Source organism: Canis lupus, chromosome 5 (assembly GCF_011100685.1).
Source record: "Canis lupus familiaris isolate Mischka breed German Shepherd chromosome 5, alternate assembly UU_Cfam_GSD_1.0, whole genome shotgun sequence".
Lineage (NCBI taxonomy): Eukaryota > Metazoa > Chordata > Mammalia > Carnivora > Canidae > Canis > Canis lupus.
In genome coordinates this window covers 57,830,019-57,848,371 of record NC_049226.1, presented here as the reverse complement: position 1 = coordinate 57,848,371, position 18,353 = coordinate 57,830,019, and the positions used below count along the sequence as shown (strand labels likewise).

Here is an 18,353-nt window from a genome sequence, read left to right as displayed (position 1 = left end):
TTTTATGTGTGTATATATATATATATATATATATATATATATATACACACACACACACACACACACATATATATGTATAGATGTAAATAGACGCACGTGTCTCTGACAGGGCGGCAGGGGCTGGGGGCCCACACCAAATAGAGGCTGGAGTGACGTCAGACCATGCCGTGTGGTTTCACAGACAGCGAGTCCTGCCAGCCCTTCCCTTTGCTCGCTCCCAGAGGCCCTAGGTTGGCTGTGAGCCTGTGGGCCATCCTGCGTCACTGCCCCCGACCCCTGTCCAGAGGGAGGAGCCTCCCATCAGCGCGTCTGTCTAGGGAAGGTTGCCCCGTGTGGCTGTGCCAAGCCGCACTCTTGCCTCAGAGTGGCAGCCATGAAGGCCATCAAGGATTCGCAGGGCCTTGGTGGCTGCACACACTCCTGCTCAGAGCTGACCTGACCATGTGACCGTGGGCCCAGGCCCGGAGTCCTGTCCATGGCGGGCGCCCCACTGGGCTCAGCCCTGAGTGCTGCCCCTTCCCCATGTGCAGGCTAGGCGGGGCTTTGCTCAGTCATCAGGGAGCCAGTACGTCCCCACTCTCCACACACTCACGTGGGGCTGTGACCACTCCTGCACCATTCCAGGCACCCCCCCCCCCCAGTGACCCCACATGTGTCACTCCAGCCCCACATGCAGGTGGCTCGTAGCTGCCACTTGGCCAAGGCAGGTCTGTGTCCCTACAGGCAGCCAGCCTCAGGGCCCCTGCAGTGTCCCTGCTAATGCCCACGCCCCACCACGGTCTGGCCCCGCACCTCCCCAGCCCAGCCGACACCCTGACACAGCTGGGCAGGCTGTGGCCACCTGTGTGTGCCCTTCCCGGGCCTGACTGTTCTCCGTCCCTGGCTTCCTGGTGGGGAGCAGCACTGGCCAGCCTGGCGCAGAGGGGCCCAGCACAGGCACCCGGGAGGCTTTAAGTCCAACCAGAGCCCCACTCAGCCTGATGTCAAGATGCCCCCGCAGGTCCTCCCTCCTGCCCTGCCCAGCCCTCAGGGCTGACTGGCCTACCCAGCGTCACCTAGCAGAGCCACATGGTGAGGGCACCCACCCTACTGCCAGGCACTCTTCTGTGGCAGACCAGGCTTCCCAGCCCCCAGAACATAACCATGTCCAGGGTTGGACAAGGATTGGCCCCTGCTTTTCACGAGGACACAGGGCACCATCCCTGGGAGCCCTGGCAGCCAGCCCAGCCCACCTTGGCCCACAGCCCCCCCGCTGACTCATCCAGCTGCCCCACCTCACCGCGCCTCAGATCCTAGGGGCCATGGAGGCCAGGCCAACCTCCAAGGTGCCCTACGTGTGGCCTTCAGGCACCACTTTCCACAAACGTGTTCCCCCGTCTACCTGAGGAGGGGCCTGCTGGGTCTGGGGAGGTGTGTGGGGCCAGCAGACTCCCTCTACCCAGGCCTTGGCTAAGAGTGGGCAAGGGGCTGCACAGGTCCCTGGGGCCACAGAGAGAACCTCAGGGAGAACATGCCTTGTGTCAGGCGCCCACCCTCCCGCAGGGCTGATCTGGCGTGGGACCCAAGGCCTCCCCAGCCAACCCCACTGCCTGTTGCCAAGAGGGCACAGCCTGTCGAAGAGGTCCTCGGTGGTCCCCGGCACACCAGGTGGTGCCTGCAGAGGCCTGATGCCAGGGTGAGGGACAAGCCCAGGCACAGACTCCCTAGGGGTGGGCTGGCCTCCCACCTCCCGGGAAGGGGCACTGTGTGCGTTTAGCCTTCTGGGAAGGGGCAGCTCCTGCAGCCTGGGGTCCCTGCCCAGGGCTGAGGTTACCCCCACAAGAGTGGGGCTTGGAGGGGGGAGAGGAGGAGACTGCACCTCGGAGACTGCAAAGCCCCGGCCCTGGGGAGCCAGCCCACTGAGCCCTCGGTGACAGAGGTCAGGGGTGTCCTCACACCGACCTGACCCAGGAAGGCTTGGACACAGTCACAGGGGGAGTAGGTGTCCCACACCCAGCAAGTGTGAACGTGATTATTGGCATTGTGTCCAGAGTCTAAAGTGTCCATACAGAGCAGGCTCTGTGCAGAACACACCGACCAGTCAGGCAGGGAACACAGTGCTCCGGGCAGCTCTGGGCATATAAGGAGCATCCCGAGAGCCGCGCAGGCCCGAGCAGATGTGCACACCTGCTCAGCGCCCACCTGCTCTGCAGAAAACCAGTCACGACAGGAAAAGGACTGGGCACCATTTTAATGTTGTAGAAGCTTTGTCTCTAAAAATTTAAATACATTTCATATATATTTTAACATGAAAAATCAGCCCAGACTGCAGGCAGGCTCCCTTCCTCCTAGGGGAACGGTGAGGGGCAGAGGGCAGGGCTCCCTCGGGCACTTGGTGTGCCTGGCACAGCAGTGCTGGGCCGAGGGGAGGGCGGCTGCACCTGCCCCAGGGAGCCCATCAGAGTCTGAGCAGGAGGCCGGGGGCAGCGGAGCCCTTGGAGGGGCCCATGCCCGGCACGTCCCCGCAGCCCCCTTGGCCCCCTGAGCAGGCACCCTCGGGGGTGCCCCGCTCCTCCCCGGGGGGCGCCCTCGGGCTCTGCAGCCGTTGCTGCCGCTCCTGGGCCTGCCGGGCCCGGCTGGCAATGGCACGCACGCGGCTCTGGCTGCGGGAGGAGGAGCGCCGCAGGAAGCCAGGGGGACCAGGCACCCCATCCCCAGCGACACTCAGGCTGGTGGGCGAGGTGATGTCGCCGGCCTGCTGGAAGCCTGTGAGCCAGCGCAGCTGTTCCGTCAGGGCGTCCCGCCGCGCCCCCCGCCCTGCCCGCCCCTCCCTCGCCAGGCCCAGGCTTCGGCCCAGGATCTCCACCTGGGGGGCAAAGTCGTCGGCAGTCAGGTCCCCCAGGCTCTTAGACTTGGCGGCTGCAGGGCAGTCCCGGAGGCCTGCCAGGGGAAGGTGGCCCCAGGGCAGCCTGGGCACCAGGGGACGCAGCCGAAGCTCTTCTGGTGCAGCGGGCAGCTGGCTGGCGGCCCGCAGGTTGGGGCTGGATTTGCTCTTGGTCACGGCAGGCAGGTCCAGGCGGGCGGCAGTGGCTGGGCAGGGCCGCAGGGGCAGGCGGCCAGCTGGAGCCCCCGAGACACCCCCCGAGACACCCTCACGGCCCAGGACGAGGCCCAGACCCAGGCCCGGCAGGGAGAGGTCGATGACCGTGTCGCTGGATGACACACTGGAGGACGAGGACACGCTGTCGCGATGGCCACCAGGTTCCAGCCGCCGCCACAGCCGGTCTCCACCTGTGGCGTCTGAGTACACGGCTGGGCAGGGCCCGGCTGGGGGCCGCCATCCACCCGGGTGCTCCGCGGGCACCTGCCCCTCACTCTCGGCCCTTCTGACCACCTGGCTGCTAGGGGTCCCCTCACACACACCTCCAGGCCCCCCACCATGGTAACCCTGCCGCCGGCTTTCCGGGGGCTGCTCAGTGTCCCCTCTGCTCCGGGTCCTGGGCTGGAAGGGCACGGAAGCTCCCAGAGTGACCGCTGGGGGGCTCGTCACTTTGGTGCCAGGTCCCGAGGCGCACAGGGGCCCTCCCGGGGAGGGGCTGGGGGGGGCAGCCACCAGAGGTGGGGGGCCGGGGCCCAGGGCTGGCTCCTCAGCAATAGTTTCCAGGCCACATAGAGAGGAGCCCGTCCTCTGCATGGAGAAGGGGTGGGTATCTGTGGACGAGATGGAGAGGAGCATGTTGGACACGTCCCCCCACGGACAGTGCCCACGAGACCCTCAACAGCCAGGTCCCTCCGTGTGCACACAGCTGCCCCCCACCCTGCCCTCTGGCTCTGCTGCTACTGGGGCTGGGGGTGCAGACAGGCTGTGCCCCTAAGAGGGGTCCCCAGGGCCCCCAACAGGCCAGGGCACACAGGGGCCGGGCCCCATTACCTGGCACTCGGCTGTTCTCAATCCCTAACTATAGAGGCAGCGTGGGAACAGAAAGAAGAGGGTGGTCAGCATGTGGGTGGGACTGGCAGATGGACAGACAAACAGCAAGGCTGGGTGGGGTGCGAGGATGGATCGGGCTCTGGGGTGGGGGCACGGCTCAGCTGTCAGCCCTTCCCCGTCCTGGGGTCCCCTGTCACAACTGCTGCTCAGCACAACTCAGGCCATAAATGAATGCCCAGGGCGGAGAGGCAGGTGCAGGGTACACCCCCATTGCCGACGTTGGGGCCCGGGCGCCATCAGGGGCCATCCGGCAGCACACCACCGACCATGCCAGACTTTCCAGAGGACTGTGGTGCAGGACCAGGGCTGAACACGTGCAGCCTGGCCTGGGGAGAGGCCGTGGGGGGCTGGAAGCGGCCCCTGGATCTGAGATCAGGCCAGTACCAGACCCGCGGGCCTCAGCACACACAGCAGCTGGGGTCAGGCCTGCTCCCTGGCCTCCTAGGCGCTGGGGGGGCCCTGAGGGCAAGAGGCCTAGGGGACGGGCACAGTAGACAGGGAGGGGTGCTGGGGGCTCCAGGGGACCTCCAGGCAAGCCAGCGGGGCACAGGGAAAGGAAGCCACGGCGAGCACACAGAGGCAGCAGTTCTGCACACAGCAGCGCAGGGGGTCACCCAGCTCAGGCCATGCCAAGGGGCGTGTGCAGGGACAGCACGGAGGATGCCGCAGCGGAGCGTCTGGTCTTACCGGTGGAGAGCATGGAGGATTTACTCCTAATCTCCTCCAGCTTTTGAACGAACAAGGCATTCATCTCCCTCTGCATGGCCCCTGCCTGCCTGTGGGCGCCCTCAGGCCAGCGGGGGACCACCTCGGGGCTGCCCAGGCCGCTGGAGTCCGAGGACGCAGAACAGCCGCCGCCGCCACCCGGACCCTGCCACGGGGCCCCTCTGCCCGTCCCCGCGGTGGCGCAGGGAGCCCCCAGCGAGTCCGCCCGGGCCCGGGGCTGCTGGCTGATGGCCTCTGGTGTGGCAGTGGGCCCCGGGCTAGGCAGCTGTCCCCGCCGCAGGCCCTCGGCGTCCTCACCAGCGCAGGAGCCCACCACACATTTCATGCAGGTGGCGGCCATCCCAGCTGGCCCGGGGCCCTCGGGGACACAAGAGGGCGGCTCCTGGGCCAGACTCCCCCCAGCCGGGCTCCTCCCCGCCGGCGCCTTACCTCGGGGGCTGCGGCTGCCGGGCTCCTCTGGGGCTGAGGCCTCTAGGACGGGGCCAGGGCTGGGGGCGGCCACGTCACGGGCCTCCCCCTCGGAGCCCGTGTCCTGCGTGCCCAGGACCAGCTCTGGGAAGGCCTTGCGGCTGGGTTTCTGGCTCTTGGTCGGGGCGCTGGCCGTGCGCCGCAGGAGCCGCTGGCTAACGGAAGGCCGGGGCAGGGGCCGCCCAGCAGCATGACTGTCCAGGGAGCCGGGCTTTGTGCCTCTGAGGAACAGGCCTTTTAGGCCCAGAGCCTGCTTGACCTGCAAGAGAAGGAGCCCCCATAGATGGCAGCCAGGCATGGGGCCTGGGGCCACCAGCCCAGCCCAGGCCATTCTGGCGGGTGGTGAGTGGCCACACCTGCTGCAGCCCAAGGGCCAGCTCAGGAAGGCACCTGCGGCCGTCAGGCTGTGCCACTCATGGCTGTGTGTGGGGAAGAGGGTCTCCAGGGTGCCTCTGCCGGGGGTGGCAGCCACAAGGGCCCTGGCACACACCAGGATGACAACTCTCCCCTCCCTGAGTGCATGGAGGGTCTGCATGCCCCGGGGCAGGTGGGCCCAGCGAGGGCCAGGAGGAGGAGGCCCCCGGGCTTCTCCCATGCCGGGACCCTGACCCCTGGCTCCTGTGCCCACATCATGTACCCCTCACAGGCCCCCAAAGCCCCCGGCTCTGGCCGGGCCCCCAGGGTGGTGCTGGCATGGAGAGAAAGACGAAAGAAAACCCATGGGAGCAGACACTGCCCAGCTCACGCTCACCCTGCCTTCAGGCGCCACAGGCCGAGGAAGCAAGCAAAGCCGGGCACAGGCCAGCGGTCTCTTCTCCCATGTCCCTGCCTGGCCCCCTCCCCCGGAGGTGCTGCCTCTTCCGGGAAGCCTTCCTAGACTGCTGTCAGCCTCACCCCGCTCTCTGCTCACACAGCCCTAAGGGCAGAGCCCATGCCGGTTCGGCATTCCCTGAACTGCTGCTGGCCTCTGGCCTTCCCGGACAGCCAGGCCTCTCCCCACAGTCTCCCTGCCCGAGGAGGGCAGCCAGGGGTCCCCAGGACTGGTTGGCAAGTGCCTGGGTCAATGCTGGAGAGGCCGACAGCTGTGTCTCAAGAGTGCAGAGGCCAGAGGGGTCCTCACATGCAGAGGCCCTGACAACAGCCACCCCTCCCCAGTGACACGGGGGCACCTCGGGGCAGAGGTGTTAAAGTGGTCAGCACTTGAATCAGCTTCCCAATTCAAGATCCCAAATCCAGAGCAATTTGGTCAAAGTTGGCTGCAAAGTCATTTAGAAGAAGGTCCAGGATTCAAGCTCGGAGCTCCTGGTCCCTGGGGCCTCCCCACCCCACACCAGGCGTCATGGGTGCACAGAGACTCAGGGAGCACATGGGTGGGGGCAGAGAGGACCGGTAAGATCAGGGAGGCAACGGGTGCAGGGTGCTGGGGCGCCCCGAGGGAGAGGACCAGACACAGAGGGGCACAGGGCCATCAGACAGAGGACAGAGGAGGGACGGAAGGCCAGGGGGGTCCACACACAGGAGGCCTAGCCAAAGTCCTGGACCTGCCTCATAAATGCGGCTCTGAGCTGAACATGGCCCAAGGGACCCCAGAACCACATCACGATCCATGTCACATGAGCTGACAGTCTCCAAAATGCTACCGGATCACAGATGCTAATGGGGACGGCCTGAGCATGCAGGGAGGGGGGCGGGGGGGCTCCGCCGCCCCGGCGCTGGGGTACCTTCGAGCTCCTAACAGGACTGTCCTTCTAAAGGTAGACTTGGGACATAGGGAGCCCACTGCAAGACCAAAGAGACAGAGTGAAGGCCGTGAGACGCCGACAGCCGGGCGCGGAGCCCGCGGAGACAGGCAGACACAGGACAGACAGATGGCTTGACGAGGGGCGAGAGCCAAGTGGCCTGTGGCGCTGTGCCCAGCAGCACCTCATGGCCGGGGCGCTGGCAGGAGAGACACGGTGGGCACCAGGACCACACAGGGCCCCCACGCACACCTGATGGTGTGGAGCACGCACTGGAGGAGGACCCCCTTCAAGGGCTGAGGGGGGCAGGCAGCAGAGCCAGGCGACCCCTTCCAGGGAGGGACGGAGCACCAGGGGCCCTGAGACACGGAAGGAACAAGGAGTCTGGGGAGAGGCGGGGGGGGGGGGCGGGGGAGGCAGCGCGGGAGCGCCTGCAGCAGCCACGGGACACAGGGGTCAGGGGGCCCCCACCACCCACCCTGAGGATGGAGGAACAGCCCCCACAAGTTAACTGCAAGGCCCCAAACCCCAACAACATGGCTGGGGAGGGGCCGGGGGGTGCTAAGGCAGGTAGGTGGCCCCGCAGGTGGCACTCACCTTACCACTGATGTCACTGACGGCCACATGGACAAAGATGGAGGCCTCTTCCATCCCCTCTAGGTACACGTGCCGATAGCCTGAAACAGCCAGTCACGGCTCACCCTGCCCTACTCTGCTCAGGGGTCCTGAGGCCTGAGTACAACCCGTAAGCCCGGTGCTGGGGTCTTCTCCAGGAAGCCCGCCGGTATCACAGGCTCATCCTTGTCCGGGAGCCGCGCGAAGCTGCAGCCTGAGCGCCCTTCCCTGCCCCATCCACAAAGCGCCCTCCTCAACCCACCCATGGCAGGAGCCGACCCATGGGAGGAAGCTCAGCCCTGGTGCCCTCAGCTGACCTCTAGGGAACGCTGGCCTGTGGCGGGGGGAGGTGGGGGGCAGGGGACGTTGGTCTCTATGGGGGAACGTCGCCTAAGCAGGGGACATTGGTCTCTATTATGGGGGACACTGCCCCCACTGCCCACCTGGCATCATGCTGCTGAAGGCCAGTGTCCTCTGGCCAATGAAGTCACGCCCAATGGGGTCATGGTCCCAGACGAGGAAGCGCACCAGTGCGATCTCAGGCATGTGCACAGTGAACACCAGGGTCTCTTCCCACATGGGGTTGAATCCTAGAGGCCACCAGGAGGAGGTGTCACCTCCCACCCCAGGTCCAGCCTGGAGGCCACCTGCCCACACCCTCTTTAGTGCTTCCTCCTGGGCTGGCCATCCAGCAGAGGAAGCAACAGCTAGGGACGACCCAGGCTCTGACACGGGCTCCAGCCAGGGGGCAGCTGGCAGCGCCCCCCCTACCTCCACCGTGAGGCTGCGGCCAGAGAAGCCATGCGGGGCCCTGGGCCTCACCATTGTCATCCACCACACGCGTCTGCTCCCTGTTGCAATCCACGGGAAGCCCGATGACCTCCACCTCCACGAAGGGGTCGATGATCTGGGTGCAGAGGGCAGGGGTGGCACCGGGCCTGGCCAGCTGTTCCAGCCCCGCCCACCCACGCCAGGGCCCCTCCTACCTCGCCTCGGTCTCCCAGCATCGAGTCCCTTGGCTTGGGGAGCTGCTGCCCACTGATGATCCGAAGCACCAGCTGCTTCTTGAGCTGCCCGGGCAGGGGGTCCTCGGAGTTGGGGTTGAAGACACCTGGAGGGCCAGGGCGGGCTGCAGGCTGAGGGGGGCAGCACAGGCCCACTAGGAACACCAGGATGGGGGCGGGGTGGGGGGGCAGGGGGAAGGTAGGCAGGGCTCCAGCAGGGGGCACTGCTTGGGGGGGTGGTGCTGGCCACTCCTGTGACCACCCTGTGACGGGTCCCAGCCCATCCTCTGGGGTGGGGCGCAGGTGCTGGGCTCCCCATAGCCCTCAGGAGGTGAGTGAAAGGTGGCAAAGGAAGCCAGAACCGGTGGGGGAGGGAGTCAGGTTAAAATGGGGAGAAATCTACTCGTGATTTAGGCGGTTTTCAGTGAGAAAAGGGAAGCTCGGGCGCCCGGGCCAGAGCCCCGTGTGGAGCCACCTCAAACATGTCCTCCTTGGGGACCCAGTTCACCCCCAGCCAGGCCCCGGGGGAGTGGGGCCCTCCAGCACACCCCGTCTTCCGGCGTCCTGGGGGGCCGTGTTCCCGGCTGCAGCTGCCCCCGCCCGCCCCACCCTGGGCCCCTGAGCCTCACCCTGGCACATGCACTGGGGCTTGAGCACATAGCCACAGTTCCCATTGGCACTGAACTTGGCGCGGTTCAGCTGCAGCATCCGCCCCTCTGACTGGTAGTTCAGGGCGACTATAAGGTAGGGCGGGAGGTGGCCTGGTCAGTGCCCGTCGCGTTCCCCAGCCCCCTGCTCGCCTGCTCCTGTGTCCGGCGCTCACCTACGTGAGCAGGGGCCCTGGGCTCACCTCTGTGCACGACCAGGACCACACATCCTGGCAGATGCCCCGGGAGCCCTGCACAGCCAACCCCGTCCACCCCTAGGAGCGCACGGGCAGAGGGGCCACAAGGTGGTATTTCCCACCTTGTCCTGGGGTCCCAAGGACTCAGTCCTGGTGCCAGCCCAGTGACGTCGGCCCGCCATGGCGGAGGCTCTCCGAAACCCCTGGCCTGGCACCAAGTCCAGCCGCCTGGCATTGCAGGGCCAGCCCCCTTCCTCGTCCCGGCCACACGCACCCATCTGGCAGCCTGCGTTCCAGAAGGGCTGCGGGTTGTAGTTGCTGGAGTCCACGCGGTAGGAGGAGGGGTAGATGCGGGAGAGCTGGTGCTGGTTGAAGCGCAGGTACTGTGCCGGCTTCTGCTGCAGGATCTGCTGGGCCCTGGTCTCACTGAAGGACGACACCTGCCAGCTGGACGCCACTGTAGTGCAGACGGGCGGCTTCAGAGGCGCGCCCGGGCCAGGGCCGGCCCTCTCAACACCCCCGGGGCCCTTGTCCCCTCACCCTCTGCCTCCACGTCGTGGGTGCCCACAGACTTGGTGTACTTCACCAGGTCCGAGAGGGCACGGGACAGCTTCATGGTCTTCTTCTGTCGGCTTGCCCTGCAGACAGGGTGGGCGACAGGGTCAGGACCCCAGGGTCGGTGCCCCTCCTGACTCAGGCCAGCCTGGGCACCACTGATTCATGTGGAATGTCCACCTAACGTCCACTACGCCCTGTGGTGCGGGGCCTGGGATGGGCCGTGGACACTGAGGAGTGACACGGGGAGGGGCAGGTGCTGGCGCTGAGTCCACCGAAGGATGCCTGTCCCACAACGGGCGTTCAGGGCAGGCTCAGGGGTATGTGCTGGCCAGTCTGGCCCTGCAACCTGGGGTCCACACCTCCCACCCCACCGTGCTGTCCCCGGGCCACTGCGGGCCTGTATATCCAAGTCCAGCCATTGCCGGGACAAGGACACTTCCCACCACTGCCATCTATTCGGGGTCCGGGCTGAGGCAGACACTGACCCTCGACTCTGACTGCCCTGGGAGTCAAGGTCCTCATCCCCCTCCTCCATGCTGGCCGCCTTCTTTAGCTTGCTGCTCTTCTTCTGAGTGGAAGGAGAGCAGAGTCAGGCCCTGTGGAGCCCCAGGTCAGTCAGGCCATCGTGTGGGCTGGAGGGCACAGGAAGCAGGCCTGCCATCCTGGGGTCCTGGTACCCAGGCTGCCTGGCTGGGCCTGCTGTCCTCTGCAGTGTGCAGGTCAGCCTGGGCCCCAAGGGACCCAGGGCATTGGCTGGGGAGGGCCTGGGGGGGCTGTCGAGGCACCAGCCCCATGCAGCCCTAACCAGGGCTCTGGACCCCAGGCCCGGTCAGATGATGTAGCTAAGAGTCCAAAGAGGGGATGGACTCTGGGAGGCAAGCCAGGGGCCCCAGGAGCTGGAGGGGACACCTGCTGGCCACCACATGGACAGCTGGGTGAGTGGGAAGAGGGAGCATGGGGCCTCCACAGGGTGCCCCTGCCTGGGAGCCCTGTCAGACCTTGCGCTTGGAGAAACCGCTCATGAGGATCCGGTTGTTCCGTCTGCTGACCCCGGCGTCCTCCCCGGACTCCACATCCTCCTCAGCCTGGGGCAGATGGGGGGACAGAGGTGACAGGTGGAGCCCAGCCTCCGTCCCAGGGGCTCCAGGCATCCTTCCCGGAAGAGGGGGACCTCGTGAGGCCCAGAGGAAGCAGGAGCTGCCCCAGGCCCACCTTGGGGGCTCAGTGGGGACCAGGGGTCTGAGAGGGGGCCTGCAGGCCCCACAAGCTCCTCGAGACCTCTTGTTTTAAACTCTTTAAGGCCTCAATTCTGAATGTTTTTCCCATGGAGGGTAAGCATGTGATAAACACTATTTGTATGTCTGGAATGTTCCCCAGCCACGCATGCTTACATGTGACCCTCACGAAGCTCCCTGTGGCTCCGGTGTCCTGCCCTGCTTCTTGTGGAGACAAATGTCTCCCCTAATGACACAGATGCGGGTCTGCACCCCCCAAAGCTGCCGACTGTCTCCTGTTCACCCCAAAACTACCACGAGCCTTCCCTGTGCCCACCCTGTCCACATGGCTCCATACGCACCCCCACCAACCAAACCCCAGCCTGGACCAACGACCCCTCTGGCGTGGACCCCGGTCACCTGGAAGAGGCAACCTAGAGCTCAAGCTGGCGATGGTCAGCTCTGCCCCAAGGACACAAGGGACAGTCCCCTAGGCCCTGGAGCTGTCCCCAAGGAGCCCACCATGATGCCTGCCCCCCTGGCCTGGCCACGGAGCACCACGGCTCACTCATCAGAAACGGAGCATGTGCCCCGAGATGCTGCCCCACGGCTGCCCCCCAAGCCTCCAGCCACTGCCCTACCCTCACCTCGCTGGCCCGGGGAGAAGCCAGGGCCCATGGGGAGTCAGGACAGGCAGTGCCCCAGCTCCCATCCCTGCCCTGAGTCTGCCGTGCTCGTGCCCTTCTAGTCAGTGGGTCGCACGGAAGGGTCGGTCCAGAGCCCAGGGCACAGATCCACACAGTGGAAGGGCTTAGCTCAATGATGCTCCATATCGCCCTTCGAAGTGTTTCTCCCCCTCCTCCTTGGGCCTGGCAGTGCCAGCCCATTTCCTTCCTCATTTGGTGACGGTTCACCGCCCACTGGTGCTGGAAGCCGCGCATGGTGCGTTTGGAGCCAGTTGAGGCCAATGCACTTCACGGCTCTGTAAACATTGCCTGAAACGCCTTGCACAAGCAACTCTAAATCTGAGCAGAACCCAGGAGAGACGCGTGTCAGCCCAGCATCCTGGAGAAGCAGCTGCAGCCTCAGCCAGAGTCTGCTGTCACTCACCCTTCTTCCCCACACCCCTGCACGCCTGAGCTTGGCAGGCTTACAGCACCGGCCTGAGCTCCAACCACCCTCAGCTCCAACCACCCTGCTCAGCCTGAGCCCATGAGCAGCAGGGGGCCCGCATTGGGCCACTCCTGTCCCCCAGACGCAGCCTGATGACCAGAGACAGCAGAGGGCCCGCCTCAGGCCACTCCTGACCCCTGGACGCAGCTGGTTGACCACAGAGAGCTTGGCAGCATGGGGGCCGCAGGACAGCAGGGGGAGGAGCATCCACGCCTTGGACAGGGCATAAGCTGCAGCACCAGACCAGGAAGGAAGGTCCAGTCCTGGCCACTCTGAATGTCGGGAGGGGGTGCTGGGTCCCTCAGGGAACCAGGCCCATCCTTGGCCAGCCTGGCGCCCACCAGAGTTGTGCCCAGCACTGCAGACCAGGACCCTTCCTTGTGCACCTGCTCCTTCCCCACCAGACTGCCACTCCTACTGCAGTCTGAGCCACTTGCCCTCTCCCGCACAGGGACTTGCCAGGGGTGGGGGGGCCACGGCCTCGGGCCCTCCAGCCAAGGGGACAGAGAGGCCTGTTGGGGCCATGTGCCGGGCCCCGCGGCCCAGACGCTGCCCCCTCTGCCTAGACCCCCTCGGAGAACTCCATGCCCTGCACCCCCCATTGCCCTCCTACCCACATCCCAGCAGAGCAGGGCCTAGTGCAGCTGGGAACAAGGTGGATTTCCCTGATGCCCTCTCCAGGCCCCATGCCTGCTGGTTTGGCCTGAGCTGCTATTGCCTCTCTTCTCCCTCCTCCTCCTCCTCCAGGAAGCCTTCCTTGACTCCCTGCTCCCTCATATGCAAAAAGTCACACAGACATAAGTTTCTCAGGTCCAGGCCACCATCCTGTGTGTCCCCAGGTTCCCAGGCACACGCCTGGATATCGCTTGGTCAAGGAAAGCAGGAACTTCACTGGGCATGCTGCCCACCTGCTCAACCCCCAGGACTGTGGGTGCTCTGTCCTCCCCACGGGACATATGGGGACGGGTTTGGGGGGGTGTGTATGCACACATGTGCTCAGGTGTGCACAGACCGCCTCCTCCAGGCCCTTTGCCCTGCCACAGGCTGACCTCATCAGCTGTAGGGCTCTCACCTTTTTGCCTTCTGCCTTGTACCCAAGCTTTCCAGACGGGGGCAGCGTGGACACAGTGAAGTCATTTGGGTCCTCGCAGTCCCGAATCTTTGACTCCTTCATCAGGGAATCCAGTTTCTTCTTGGCAATGTTTTCTACACGCTTCCGGTTGGTGGCAACCTGTCAAAGCCCACCGGCCAACCCTTGTCATCAGTCCCCAGGTCTGTGGTGGCCGCACACACCTGCTGGAGCTCGGGATCCCAGGCCCCGTCTTGGCTTCTCACACCTGGCCCTGGCCGCATGCTCACTCCTACATGTTACCCTCACGCCACCCTACTCCAGGGCTGCATGGCAGACATGACTTGCCCCCCAGGGCCACAGACAGTGACCAGCAGGCCCTGAACCAAGGCCTCTCTGGTTTTAATGCCTGCATCCTTTAGCTGCACAATGCTGCCCACAGAAACTCAGGAGAACTTGAGGGAAGACGTCAGAGGGTTCATTGGCCTAAGCAGCTAGGGATCTGGGATCCCACCACTGGCTACCAGATACCTCAAGGAGGCGAGCAGGGGCAGGGACAGACAGCCTGGCTGGCCAGTACCAGAGTCTGGGCAGTGTAGCCTCCCCGGCCTGGAGCAGCCCCCATCATAGCCTTGACAAACCTGGACTCCTCCAGGGCAGGGCCTGGGCCATGGGCTTCTGGGGGCTCCAGTGCCCAGCTTGGAATCATACAAGGTAGATATCAGACAACATGGGCTTACTGTCACCTGGGGCCAGAGAAATATGCAGGCACATCCAAAGCAGAAAGAATTCTGCTGCCTCAGGGCTTTCTAAAAACAATTAGCTGAAGTGGCTGGGAATGCTCCTACACAATTATTTTCCCATCCGATGGGCCCTCAGGGAGAAATAATACCTTCCCACCTCACAGCAACTGCTTAGAACTATGCCCAGAGGAGAGAAGAGGCTAATTACAGAGTCCCCCCAGCCCCGCTCCCTTTATCACTCCTCAGCCTCCCTGTGTGACCTCCAACCCCAGCCCCTCTGGGTGAAGAGGTGGAAGCCCAGCAGCTAGGAGCTCAGGGGCTGTGTCTTGTGTGAAAGGGCAGGCAGGGGAGGGCCCCCACTGGCTGAGCACATACCCAGCTGTCTGTGCAAAGCACCATCACATCAGTATGACATGCCTCTCTCAGCCACCTGCAGCTCCCCCCTTCCCAAAAAGGGCCTTCCAGCCCCTGCTCACATCCCCATTGAGAAGTTTGCAGTCCTCGTCAATCTCATCTGCACTGTCTTCGTCAGACACCTCGCCCTCTTCAGCATCCTCACTGATGTTGGCAGGAAGCTTCTTGCCCTGGTGGGGAGACAGTGGACCGTGGGAGTGGTCCTGCAGGAAGTACTGGGAGGCCAGTACCCATGCAAGAAGCAGCAAAGGGAAGGAGCATTTCTCAAGCTTGCTTGTGAACCTCAGGCCACGGGGTAGAGGCCAACCTGGCACTTCCTTGCTGCAGCAGCATGGGAGGGAAATGCTTCAGTGTGCACTTGGAGGTCCCCAGATTGAGTGGCCACCATGGAGGAAGACTGAAGCCAAGTCAGGGGTAGGGCCTACCCTGACTCAAATCTGTCAGAGATGGTATGTAGCCCCATACTGTCTAGAGCAGGGCAACTGCCCCTCACCTGACCACAGATCAGAGGTCAGAGTCCCCACAGGATGCTGGCAGGCAGGGACTCACCTTCACCAGAATCTTTCCCTTGAGCATCTGTGGAGAAGGAAGCAAGGTGGCATCGTCACTGCTTACTGATGACACGTCCAGCTTATCTCCAAGAATATCAGTTAGATACTGGGCCATCTTCTTCTGTTGGATGACACTGCAGTGGTTCTCAATGGACAGGATCACTGGGTACCTGTGGCCCCAAGGCGGAAGGGGCAGAGAGAAGCCAGGGGAGGGATAGGGCCCACCTGTGTGAGACCTTAAGTCACCTGCACCAGTGAATAAAAAGATATCTTCACCAGCAGCCAGGTTAGATGGAATCGCCAGCCACTCTGGGAGGGGGCCCATCAATGGCTTTGAAAAGCAACTGAGTGGGTGGGAAATGAGCTAAGAAATTTTAGGGACACGTAAGGAAGGCATGCAGTTCATATCCCAATAGGAAAAAACAAAGGCAATTAGAAACTCCAGGAAAACAAAAGGAAACATTCAAGAAAGTCAGCAAGTCATGGTTTAAAAAAGATGGGTACTAAACTGAGGTGAAACATGGAGCAATGAATAGACTGAGAAAGATAATCTCATTGACCTAGATACTGGAGACATGGTCCTGTGAATGGCTCTGGGGTCCCAACATTGGCCCCATAAGAAAAGAAACATAAGCCAGGCATATACCATCTGGTAGAACATTGTTATTACCTGCATAGTGCAAAATGGGGAGTATAACATAGGGATTTTCATTCTACGCTCTTCAATTATTTGATTTATTTTTTTTAACCATGTGCACATTTTACTTGGATTTTTGCCAAAGGGCAACATGATCCTTTCAGAAAACATAGGTGACCCAGACCTAGAGGGCATGAATCAGAGCAAGAGATGGACAAGTCCTGTGATGTGGAGATAACAAACAGGACTTGGGGTGAAGGTTAGTCATCTCCCCATTTCTAAGGCAAGGGACTGAAGCCTGAAGTCCAAGGCCCTAGGGAAGAACCTTATACCTGCAAAGATTATGCTGGCACACATAAGATACAAGCCCTGTCCTGAGACTCTAGCAGGTTCCTGGGTCCCCTGCAGCTACAAGACAGGTACCTGTCTCAGCATCCCTGCCCTGAAATGCCTCTCTCACCTGAAATTCTAGGGCCCAGGCTGCCACTCCTCACTCCCACTGCCTTCTGAAAGCCCAAGACAGAACTCGGGCAAGCTCCTTCAGGAGGGGCCCCTCTATTTCTATTTTCTAAATCAATCTTGCTTCTCCTTCCCTCCATCATTAAATTAGCTCTTTCCTTGTCTGTGAACCTTGTTTAGCCAAGAGTTGAAGGTGTGGGGAGGCAGTCTTCTATTTCCAGAAACTAAATTGGGTTTTGTTCAGCAATGTCTGTAGCTACAGCTGAGTGACAGCAAATTGTGTTTGGACACGGAGTAACTTCTGGGGGTAATTAGTGCCAGAGCCACCACTGCTTCAGGCAGCTAACACCAGAGGTTGCCGAGTGTTTGTGGACAGGAGCTGCTTGCACAGGTACCCCACTCAGCCACAGCTCATCTGCTGTCAGCACCTGCACCCACTTCTTTCCTCTCCCCAGAGCTGTGGCTCCACTCCCTTCCCTGACCCTCAGCTTCAACAACAGACCCCAAAACCAGCCCCTTGGCCTCTGCAAACTGCTCCCAAGAAAGGATGTGGGGGAAGGGCAGGAAGAGCCATTTGAACCCCTCCTCCACCATCCCCCTTCAGTCTCCCCCCTCCCCAGTCCCAGCCACTCACTCATTCTTGACAAAAGCATATTTGTTGATGGTTTCAATGACATCTCTGAAGAGGATCTTGGAGGTCAGAGTATAGCCATGGTGCACAATGGGCTCCCCGTCAGGCCCATCCCAGCAGTCCACTGTGGGCAGAGTAGACCTCAGTCAGCTCCAGGAGCCTGATTGCCCACGCCCAGAGTTCATGGACTTGCCCAGCAGTTACCACCAGGAGGGGCCTCTCACGGCTTCTGCTTGGGAAGGAGGGCAGACACCCTGCTCAGAGACCCCACAGGGGTGGGGCCAGTCCACGGTCCAGGCCCGGGACCCTGGGGGCTGAGGGGATGTGGAGTCCTAGAGGCCTGACCACGCACCCTCCACGCAACGGCAGCCGGCCTGCAGGACCCAGGCGTACATGTCTACCCGAGACTGGGACATGAGCTGGTCACCCACGAGGTAGGTGTTGTGGGATGAGGTGATGAAGTAGTGGCTTAGCGGCCGTGTCATGTCCTGGTGCACGCCATGGTGCTCTGGGTTAAAGATGTCGCCGGCGGGACTCCGAGTATAGTTGGTGAAGCCTGTGTGAGGAGCACAAGTTGGCGCTTAGCCCCTGCACAATGGTCACACCACAAGGCTCATCTCAGCACCACCCATCCCCACACCATGTGGAACAGGAAGCTACCCACTCAGGCCACCAGTCCAGGGCCACAAGTTACCCACCAGCACCTCCCCCACATCGGCCTGCCAGGACAGCTGAACCGCAGAGACGCCCCTACTCACCATCAATGCCCAGCACCCCCTTACTCTTGTTTTCTGGGCAGGGCTCAAACTGCTCGATGATGTCCCGGCAGCTCTCAAGGGTCACACCCGCCATCTAGGCCAGAGCAGGGGCTTAAGCCCAGGCTAGCCTGTCACTGGCCTGGGCTAGACTCAGGCAGGACCCCCTCCTCCACCACCACCACTGCCTCCCACCCTGCCTCTGATTGTCACACCAAGACTAACCAGAGTGGGGTGGGGAGGGGGGAGGCTCAGGCCCCTGCAGTGTGCTTCCCTGATCAGGTGGCCCACTGGCTACCCCCAGTGTCACAAGACTTGGGCCTCAGTGGCCAGAGGACTACTGATAGATCACACGGCTCTGGAAGAGCTGTCTCCGACTGAGGATCCTTGAATCTGGGGAGGGTCTTTGGTCTCATCAGCTGGGCCACCCCACATCCCCACTGTGTCAGGGGTCTCAAGAGCTATGAACCAGGGCAGTCCTGTGTGTGAAAAGGTGCAGGAAAACTGGGACCCAGTCCCACCTTGGAGGAAACCCGGGGGCACAGGGAGCCTCCTCTCCCTGGCCCCTCTGCTGCCTATCCACAGCTATCACAGGAAGGCGCACAATAGAGCTGAGCCCCGGTGGCCCTTCACATCAATGACCCCACACATAAGAGGCTGGGTAATCTCCCAGGGCCCTGGGGGCAGCCCAGTCCAGGAGCCCCCAGTTCCCAGAAGCAGGCCCACCAGCAGGGCTTCCAGGAAGTCCCGAGGAATGCAGGGGGAGAGGTAACTGTGAGGGGA

The 18,353-nt window shown here is 62.8% G+C and overlaps 1 protein-coding gene across 4 annotated transcripts in view; it reads right to left on the bottom strand.

The window, feature by feature from the left end:
• Positions 1–2,215: 2,215 nt before the first annotated feature.
• The window catches only part of PLCH2 (phospholipase C eta 2), a 65,131-nt gene continuing 48,993 nt past the window's right edge, over positions 2,216–18,353 (bottom strand). For 2 of the 4 annotated variants that reach the window (XM_038537698.1, XM_038537701.1), the window contains 17 exons: positions 17,574–17,667; positions 17,168–17,371; positions 16,819–16,939; positions 15,087–15,258; positions 14,600–14,707; positions 13,384–13,542; positions 10,923–11,009; positions 10,410–10,492; positions 9,907–10,004; positions 9,641–9,823; positions 9,152–9,259; positions 8,505–8,629; positions 8,341–8,425; positions 7,962–8,108; positions 7,501–7,580; positions 5,126–5,423; positions 2,216–3,690 (listed from right to left, as the gene is read on the bottom strand). In XM_038537698.1, the coding sequence (XP_038393626.1) occupies positions 2,438–3,690; positions 5,126–5,423; positions 7,501–7,580; positions 7,962–8,108; positions 8,341–8,425; positions 8,505–8,629; positions 9,152–9,259; positions 9,641–9,823; positions 9,907–10,004; positions 10,410–10,492; positions 10,923–11,009; positions 13,384–13,542; positions 14,600–14,707; positions 15,087–15,258; positions 16,819–16,939; positions 17,168–17,371; positions 17,574–17,667 (3,405 nt within the window). In that variant the 3' untranslated portion in view covers positions 2,216–2,437. Of the gene's footprint in view, positions 3,691–3,721; positions 5,424–7,500; positions 7,581–7,961; positions 8,109–8,340; positions 8,426–8,504; positions 8,630–9,151; positions 9,260–9,640; positions 9,824–9,906; positions 10,005–10,409; positions 10,493–10,922; positions 11,010–13,383; positions 13,543–14,599; positions 14,708–15,086; positions 15,259–16,818; positions 16,940–17,167; positions 17,372–17,573; positions 17,668–18,353 lie in introns of those variants that run through there. The other 2 variants (XM_038537700.1, XM_038537702.1) reach the window with 2 other exon arrangements.